The sequence below is a fragment of the Spea bombifrons genome, chromosome 12, assembly GCF_027358695.1.
Source record: "Spea bombifrons isolate aSpeBom1 chromosome 12, aSpeBom1.2.pri, whole genome shotgun sequence".
NCBI lineage: Eukaryota > Metazoa > Chordata > Amphibia > Anura > Pelobatidae > Spea > Spea bombifrons.
In genome coordinates this window covers 31,671,598-31,680,886 of record NC_071098.1, presented here as the reverse complement: position 1 = coordinate 31,680,886, position 9,289 = coordinate 31,671,598, and the positions used below count along the sequence as shown (strand labels likewise).

Below are 9,289 nucleotides of genomic sequence, written 5' to 3'. Positions count from 1 at the left end.
AAAAGCAGGCACACTATAAGACGATTGAAGCTTCTTTTGCAACGGCGCAGCCATTATTGATATAGTAAATTCCGGCATGCATCATATTTAATTCCGGCTACGCGGTAGCCCTACGAAATCATACGCTACTGAGGAAGGGTTCTTTTGGCAGGCACAATACCCTCTCTATAAGGCTTGCAGCTCGGAGGAAACATATAATGGTTTTAAAAAAAATACTTATTTTAAAATATTTTAATTTCGCACGAAACAGCACTTGAAAAAAAAAATATATTAAAAAAACCCAAAAAAACTTTTTGGTTATGGTCTAGCCCGAATTTGATCCTGTAGATGATGGCTGTGCAACCTCCTCAATTTCCCAACGAAATAGCTTATTGTTCACCAAATGCATTTAGCATTAAAAAAAAAAAAAACATTTTAAAATAAGTATTTATTTATAATTTTTAGAGTCTTTTTGGAATCTCGGTGCTGTTGGAACAGAGGCGTTCTGTATTTTAGGGTCTCGGTTCTGCAGCGATGATCAACATAACCAAATTGGTACCAGCACTCCAAAAAAAATTTAAAAGGCTGTAATTTAGGTCAATTTTAAAAACAGGAAGCAATCATCTCGAACGTTCTGTTGGTTTCCATGGTGATTACTCTACATTCAGAACTTCAGAACTCCTCTTATATAAACCCTTTTCGCTCCTGTATGCGGTACATGGATGAAACACGTATTATATTGCACTCCACCAGGAACGTGTCTTCTTGAACCATTCTTCCTGACGTCCAAGGTCCACCGAGCTCCATCTTGCGCAATCCTTGTAGAGAAGTGGCCGTTTCAAACCTTCCTCTTCCAGTCATACATAATATAATCTGATTTATCTCTGTTTTATTCTGTATTACAAAATAAATAACATGCTTTGTTAAAAAGTCCTTAAACCCCCTTGCCCCCCCACAAGTTTCGCAGACTAAATGCAATGCAGGAGTTGGGTCTCCGATGAAGTCCTACGAGCCTCTCCCTGCCACGATTCAAGCTCATTAAACAAATGCATCATATTTTAGAGCGGACCTGTTAATATTAAAAAAAAAATACATTGTCATTTTGGAGTTTAGGCCCTTATTATTTAATATTTCCCAACATGCACTAGGCCTCTGTCTCCTGATTAGTTGTGGAAGTCATTTTTTTTTTAAATTTCGCATAACAAAAGCCAAAGCCAGTAACTGATGGAGGTTAATAAGATATCTGTTATAAATTTTATAGAAAAAAAAAAAGGTATGGATTTTTTTTTTAAAATTATTATTAAAAAAATAGAGAATTTTTGGGATTTTTTTTAATGTTAACCCAATACTGGAGCAGCTTACTATGGTATATTAATTTACGATTTTAGAAGTCAGATCCGCTCCCCGAACTCCTATCTCTACACCATGTTGGTATTAAAAAAAAAAGCAAAAAACTTTTAGGATTAAGATTTTTGTTGTTTTTTTTGGAGTTTTTTTTTTGGAGTTTGAATCTCAAGTCCGTCTCCTTTTCCAGTGTGAGAAATGTAGAAAAAAAAAAGACACATTAAAAAAAAATAAAAAGTAATTGTGAGGATAGCATTCAAGTTCTTCATGGAAGCCATTGGAGATTGCAGTATCCCTAAGCCCCCTCCATGGCCGGATGAAGGTAATAAAGGGGTTAAGGAAGACTAAATGATTACTACTGCGAAGAAAGTCCCTTCGTCGTACTACGAGGTCGACAGGCAACACAAAAGTCGGGTCTGCGGCACTCCTGGGAGGTAAAAGGGTTTGAAATCAGCTCGTCTGTGTAGTTTTTGCCCCGATACAGTTTTCGGTCTACCCAGCAGGGCCGACATGGCGAGGTTCTCTACTAACTCGCTCGTCCACCTAGAATACAGACAACCACATTTACAGTTTTATCATTTTTTCTACCCACACTCCACCGTAATCAAGGTTGAAGGGTGGTCTAAGAGCTAGATGTGGTGGCCCTGCCATTAACACAGGGCAGACCATTGCACAGCCAATAGTTTCAGGGAGTTTTTATGTCCCCCCCCCAAAAAAAACCCTGTATCGTTCACACTTACCCAGTTGCCCTGAGTCACTCGGTCCCCCAATACTATTCTTGCGGTTGTACTCCCAGGCAATTGTCTTTAGTTTCTGATGTTATTGCTAAGTAGTCTGAGCTGTGAAGGAACAAGAAAATGGTAGACCATGTCATTCTACGTTGGCTCGATACGATTATCACCTTGACTAATCCCAACCTCTCAACAAACAAGATGGCCGCTGCCTATAGCGTTATAACGGTGGACTGTGGAAGAGTTGACAGTGATAGGAAAGTCTTCCTAGAGGTAACTGCCCCACTCTTTGATTGAGTTCTACCTTCGGCAGAGAGTAAAAACCACGTAGAGCATTTTTTTTGCACTCACGCATTTTCGGGCACCACTTCTTCGCCAGCCGCGGCGATCTTCCGGTAACAATAAATCATTTCTACCACCAGCCATATTGTCAGGACGACGATGAGGACATACATCATGATCTCCGACACAATAGAGGCGACATCTCTGTTTTCTGTGCGTTGGGGATAGAAAATATTTGAGATGAATTCCCTATTTCTTAGCAAATTAAAATATATATATATGCAAACAAATCAGGCCCCAGATTCCAAAGTAGCTGCCGAACCCAGATGTACCTCCGACATTGCCTCGTTTTCCTCTCTACACTACTAATGTGTGAGGGTCTTGCGGTATGACATCATATAATGGTACCATTAGTCAGCCATATTGGAGTCATACTGGGAAAGAGGGTAAGGATTCATGGCACTGACTGATCCTTCCCAGTAAACCAACAGATGTTGCGGACTCAACCACTAATTCAAGGCCCATCGTTAGAAACATTCCTGATGCTCACCTTTGTCCACTACAGTTACGTGGATAAATTTAGTAACGTTAGTGTTGTAATCATGGGTCTCGAAGAGGAGGGTACGGTTGACCCGGCACATATATTCTCCGTGATGATCGTAGGTGACGTTTGTGATCGTGATAGACATATCCTGAATGTCGTCTGTGTTATTGCTCCCACTCCACTTCAGCCGACCTGTAAAACGTTCATCCACAGTCTCAAACTCTGGATACCGGTATATGTAGATCTAAAAAAAAAAATGGGATCTTGAAGACATGTAAAGATACTAAAATATCAAAGAACGGGTGAGACTTCATCTCTCTGCATTTTTGGATGTAGATTGTATATGGTCTACATTAACAGATTTCGAGAAGATGATGGGGGATACGATGACATCCATAAAGTCCCCTTTTAGTTGTTTGAGGGGTAGACAATGTCATGATAAATCTTACAATGGCGGCTATGGCTTCGGTGATGGAGACGAAAGTATATTAACATAGACTATTGGTATTTATAGTTTTGCTTTTATGTCAGGAGTTCCATTGATTGACCGAGTTAAAAGCTTTCATTTGCATATGTTCTTTGAAGCTACATGTCAACGTCAAAGTGTCTCATGAAGAAGAACAGAGGCTCGTTCGTGTTCCTAACCGTGTTACGGGGGTCTCGATAAAAGAGACGAGAGGGCCTGAGCCTTCTAAGGACCAAGTTTCTAGCTGTGTAGCTGAGGTGTCATTAGAAGAGCTGAAGGAGAAGTCTTTCTCGAGTTCCAAAGTGTGATGGAGCATCAAGCTCCTAGCTTTGTCATTGAGGGTCTAAGAAGGTACAGTTGACACATTTCAAGGTTCCAGGTTAGAATGTTCTAAAGAAATACTCATGGAACCATTCTAGAAGCCCCACATTGCAAAGACATGGACATAGACATGGACAAGACCAAGTCCATTAACATAAAATACTTGGTCAAATCGGCCGATCGAATTTCTAACCATACCCGGTCGAATTCCTCTTTTTCAAGCTGTTTGAAGAACCATTCCACGAACGTCGTTGCTGTGGTTTCTCCTCGTTTCTTACACGAGATGCAGCGGATCTTAAAGGAGTTCCCCAGCACAGCTTCCGTCTCTGAATCCACCTCCACGCACCCTGCCCAGCAGTAGGACACTAAAGACGAACAACACGTAGGAGGTTATTTACTTTCGTGTTACGAATGTTTCTTAAAACGTTTGACCGTGGAATTTTTTTCCATCTTAAATGATGACCAGTCCAAAAGTTCTCTTTAGATTAATAACTCCAGCAACTAAAAGTTTTTTCACTAAATTCACTAATATTTTCTGGTTTTTTTTTTCCTATTTAGGAGATTATCCCAGCATGCATTTAACTACCAGTAGCTGTTTGGGTTAAACACGCATATTTTGGTGAAAACAAACAATACCAGATACCGGTAATTTTATAAAGTGGAAATGTCGCAGCAAGGTGGCAGTGCAGCCAGATTTCAGAAGCCATAGAGCCAGCAGATCGGCCCCATTCGGCCCCCGTCTAGTCTCCCTATTTCTAGTCTGTAAAGACTCAAACCTTAATCAGTCGTTGGTCTCGTCTTGGATTCAGGAGCCGTATGTCTATTCCATGCATGTTTAATACCCTCGCTGTATTACCCTCTACCACCTCTACTGGGAGACTGTTCCACTTATCTACCACCCTCTCAGTAAAGGACAACTTCCTTAGTTGCATCTAATGTTTTTTAATCCATCTTGTGGTTTTATATATTGTGTATACATGGATGAGATTTTATGTTGAAAAAAAAACCCCTTCCCATAAGAAAACATGGCGTTATGTTTTAAAGTGCCGCTGTTGAAAAGCTTTGGCTGTGCCGCTGTGGGGTGCCCTGAGCGCCTGCATTTTCTGATACCTGCTCGCATTGGTAGAGCGATGGTTAACTCTGAGTATCCGGCAGTTTATTGGAGCGAATGCTTTGTGCTGATCAAGCGACTCCAGCCTCAGGGAGAAGTGAGTGCTTTTAATGCAATGATGTTATGGACTTGTTAATGGATTACCTGGAACTGGAGCTTAACCCCTTAGACCCCTGTTTTAGAAGATACCCCTTATACAAAATATTCCTACTTGAGCCTAACCCCACCGCTGTATACAGGAATAACCCCCAGCGCTGTATACAGTAATACCCCCCCAGCACTGTATACAGTAACAACCCCCATTCGGTGACTATACCTCATCAAACACCACACTGCGCTGATGCTTTATGGCAATGCTAATGAAGTCCATTCCTCCATAGACTTTCATTAGTCAGAGAGTCTGACTGGTGATTAAGACTGAGCCATTCTTTTGTTTCCAACACGCAGTATGGTAAGGAGTCGAGGTGTTTGTCTAGTAGGTCAGGTTCAGATAACAGAGCGAGAACTCAAATGATGGGAGTCAAACCTTTGGGTGGGATCGCTGTCCCACAGAGCTAGTGATTGAGATTTCTAGACTATTCCAGAAAGCAGGGAGCTCAGAAGACTTCCTGTGTTGTGTGAACATCTCTGCATAATTCACCATCTACTGGACTTTCCTATAGTGCTCTTTGGCTGCGCCTCCTTTTCTTATGAATGATTTACGATATGTAACTATGAATAACAAATGATTTTTGCATCATACTGTACGTTTTCATATTTTCCCCCAATATCCTCTTTCTCTACAGTAACTGGGAAAGGTCTGACCAAAGAAGATTCCCATACTTTGTACAGTTGAACATTATTATCTGCTTGGGGGAAGATATTTTCTTGCGCACCTCCTAACCTTGGAACTTCCTGAGCAAAGTATGGGATAGAAGCTCCGGCTAAATACACCAGGATGCGAAAGAACTTAAAAAGAGAAACATCTGGATTACTATCGGGGCAACAGCGAGGGCCATAATTATCATGCGTATATCTACATCTGTCTGTGTATTCAGGGGCAGGGCTGTATGGGGTCACACAAAATGTACCCCAGCTTTTGGGGAAATTCAGCTGAAGCAGATGTCCAGTCCACAAACCCAAAGGGTGACAGAACATGGAGGAGCTTGGCGTTAGGACTCTCTCCAAAACATGGAGCGTTCCTTTAACGGTCAAACAATTAGTTTAGATGTTTCTCGATTTCTAAGTCATCATGGCCTCTCCAGCACCAGCAACACTCAGAATACTAATCTTCTCCTTGGTGCCAACTGGGATCTGCCGGTGGCTTCATGATGCTTGCGTTTCCCAATGGGGAACCGAGTCCACCAGCTCCAGGGCTTCCCCCCGTTAAACTATTCAAGGCGATACTGGAACTCATTGCGATACATTGTATCCGCACATTATCCCGTGTCAATGTATACATGCGATTGCCCTTTAAATCTAAGGACGCAGGTTTTTGGTAGCGGCTCGCCTCGCGTTTCAGACCTGGCACCCCCCGTAAACTCAATTATCGGCTTATTTCACTGATATTGAGGTGTTTCCCGGATGCATTAATACCCTGCTGTTGCTTTCTGCCATGAGCTTTGAAGCCCGCTGCCGTTCCCTATTAAGAAACGTTGTAACAATCAAAGGTTCTAAAGAACTACAGGACAATAGAAGAAAATGAGGCCCTTATTTCATTCCGCGGGTAAAAGAAATAATACTTTACGCAGCGGAAAATTATATCCTGCCCGTCTGCTGCGTGTGCTCAAGGTTCTACCACCCTTCTCTTTAACCCTTTAGTGTACTGCTTCCCCATTAGGCTTAAAAACCAATACACTTGCTCACCCCATGCATTTTTATTCATTCACTTTATTAGCCTCTTTCATTCCCATCACCCTTGAGATGGGTTTTTTTTCGGCCGCTGTTGGGTCTTTTTAATTTTTTTTTTAGATGCATAAAGATTTTCTGCCGTCAGCAATTTCAACCCCCTTCCAGCCCCCCCAGGCTCACTATGTCAGGAAGGGGAGTTTTTTTTTTTTTTTACGGGAATGACAGCATCGACTGCACGCATTTGGAAGACACGTGTGTACGTGTGTGATACATGCACATGTATGTACACTGTATCTGCAAAATAAATAAATGATTGCTGGCCGGGGAATTTTTTTTATTGCTGCGACCCAATTACTTCCTAGTAACAATTTAATTAACCGGCTTTTATATCCAATGGAATGGAGATGGTACGCATAACCCCCATAATCATATTATCGTTACCCGATGCTATATGTAAATACAGGGGTTTGAATTATTTAGGCTGGTAAGACCCACATTGCCCCAGGGGCAGATCCTTTAAGTCTCAGGTCAGAATGGAAGCCTGCATTGTCTTCAGTCCGGCTTTATAAAGCTTCCCCCAAGGTTTGCTGGTAATTTAGCCTATTGACATCCTGCATGGGTGGCAACATGTAATTTAAAGGGGCAATTAGTTCCCTTAAATTATTATTAATGATTGTTTTATATAGCGCCATCATATTCTGTAGCGCTGAAACAAAAGCTAAGTTAGGTGAGTATCAGAAGAGGCAGAACTCTTATTCTTATCACTCTCTTATGTGAACTTCTTCTTATTATTCTTAACTCTGATCACTCTCTCCATACTAGCTTTGGAATGCTAAGGGTTAAACGTTTAAGAGACCGGTTCAGCCTGCAATGCTCTTTCAAAATGACGCCATACTTTTTTGTAATACCCCAGCCTGCCCAGCAGAGGGTGCAATAATACATTGTATGGATAGAAGAGTATCTGGCATGCGCACTGGGGATTCTGGGGCAGTAAATGCGACAGCGCTTGGTACTGTACTTTAATGTCTGTTCACTATAGGGAAACATGAGCGGAGAGCTGCCAGGGGAGTTTTATTTCTGCTTCTTGGCTTTTCGAATGCCCCCAACCCCACTGACCTCCTGCTGGAGGAAGCGCTTGGACAGCCCTGTATTATGTATAGGTAAATCAGTGAGATTTCTCCTCCCGGCCTATTAAATTAGACATTATACAGGGCCGGCTCAGTCCTTCTTGCTGGACAAATGCTGACCCTTCATTATGTGTATTGTAGTCAGAGGGATCTCTCCTGGAAACACCCCCTTTAGTGAATAACCCCCCAGAAAATCTGCATCGCTGCGTAAAGCAGGAAAGTAATTCTTGATGTCTTCATGCCTTGGAGATACTTTAGAAATGATATAAACACCCCATCCTATTGTGTAACGAAGAGCTTGTATTAAAGTGAAACCTCATGTTCTAGATGAGAAATGGAGCCACATTTTGGACCATCATCGATGGATTCCTACCATGTAGCACACTTTCTAGGGTGGTCCCCAGACGCAAACCTTTGATCGATTCACCTACATGTAAGGTGAGGAATCTAAAGATGCTCTTCTATTCCCTAAAAACACAGCGTGCGCCTCGTGGGGGATCTCACCCCGACGTTAAATAGTTGCACCTGCTTTTGGAGATCCTGGAACATCTATCATGGCGTGAGCCATGCAATACGCGGACAGCTGACCGGGAATATTGCAAAAGCATAACTGGGGGGTTGGGGAGTATAACGCGGCCGAGAGACTCTGAAAAAATAAAGCGACCGATGGAAAACCGGGACAAGTTTAACCCAACAACGTTTTTTTTTGTGCGTCTCGGACAGTCCAGGCTCATAAGAGACCCAACTGTGCTTATGTGTTTTGGGGGCGACCACCATGCCATCACAATATAGGGTGCCATTCACGGTAGCACGGGCAAATGGCCTTCTCCAAACGGAATGTCAATCCTTTTGTAGACCTTCGTATCGCGGCGACCAAACAACAAAGTGACCTAAACAACCTTCAGCCTTATCCTTCGTTTCCGACAGCCAGGTTTAAGTGCTATTCTTTGGAGAATAACAGAAATCCATCGACCTGAAATTGTTACTTAATGTTTAACCACAGATAAGAAAAACAAAGCTTAAATGAAATATTCGTAGTGCCTCCCGGGATGGGGGGGGGGGGATAGCGGAAATCAAATCCGTAAGGAAATTCGTTTTATAAATGTTGCGATGCTGTCACCGCCAGGGGCCAGAGGTAACCCATCGATGTGAAAATGAGTGTTTAAAATTGGTGTTAAAGGAAAGACACCTACCTGCCACGAGACAGAGCAGAATTCGTAGCCACGAGTCCATGATGTGCTTCGTGTTCTTCCACCAAAAGTCTTTGAGTGACCAAAATGTCACAAAATTCTCTCTTCTCTGCTCTTCTTAGACACCCAACCTGTGCACTGTTACCTTAACTTGAGTTATTGATATTCGGTGAGTTCTGGACTACATAGTTATTATTATTCTCTCATGGTGACTTTTCTCTTTCTTCTTTCTTCTCTGGAGTCTCTTTCTCTGCTACTTCTCCCAAGCCATGAAATCTTCAGTTCTCTCTCTTTAGTTCTTTTGAGACCCTTGTCGTCTTCTCCCTTCTTCTCGCTTCCGATCCCCCACAGTCTTTTACTCCCC

At 42.3% G+C, this 9,289-nt stretch overlaps 1 protein-coding gene across 1 annotated transcript; it reads right to left on the bottom strand.

Annotated features, from left to right (window-relative positions):
• Window positions 1-851: 851 nt before the first annotated feature.
• Window positions 852-9,059, bottom strand: SCN1B (sodium voltage-gated channel beta subunit 1). The gene is made up of 6 exons (XM_053451422.1): window positions 8,929-9,059; window positions 3,866-4,032; window positions 2,887-3,124; window positions 2,406-2,547; window positions 2,064-2,162; window positions 852-1,866 (listed from the first exon to the last, which is right to left on the bottom strand). Exons 1-5 carry the CDS (start codon window positions 8,966-8,968, stop codon window positions 2,096-2,098), a joined length of 654 nt encoding a protein of 217 aa, XP_053307397.1. The 5' UTR covers window positions 8,969-9,059; the 3' UTR covers window positions 852-1,866; window positions 2,064-2,095.
• Between the last annotated feature and the right edge of the window lie 230 nt (window positions 9,060-9,289).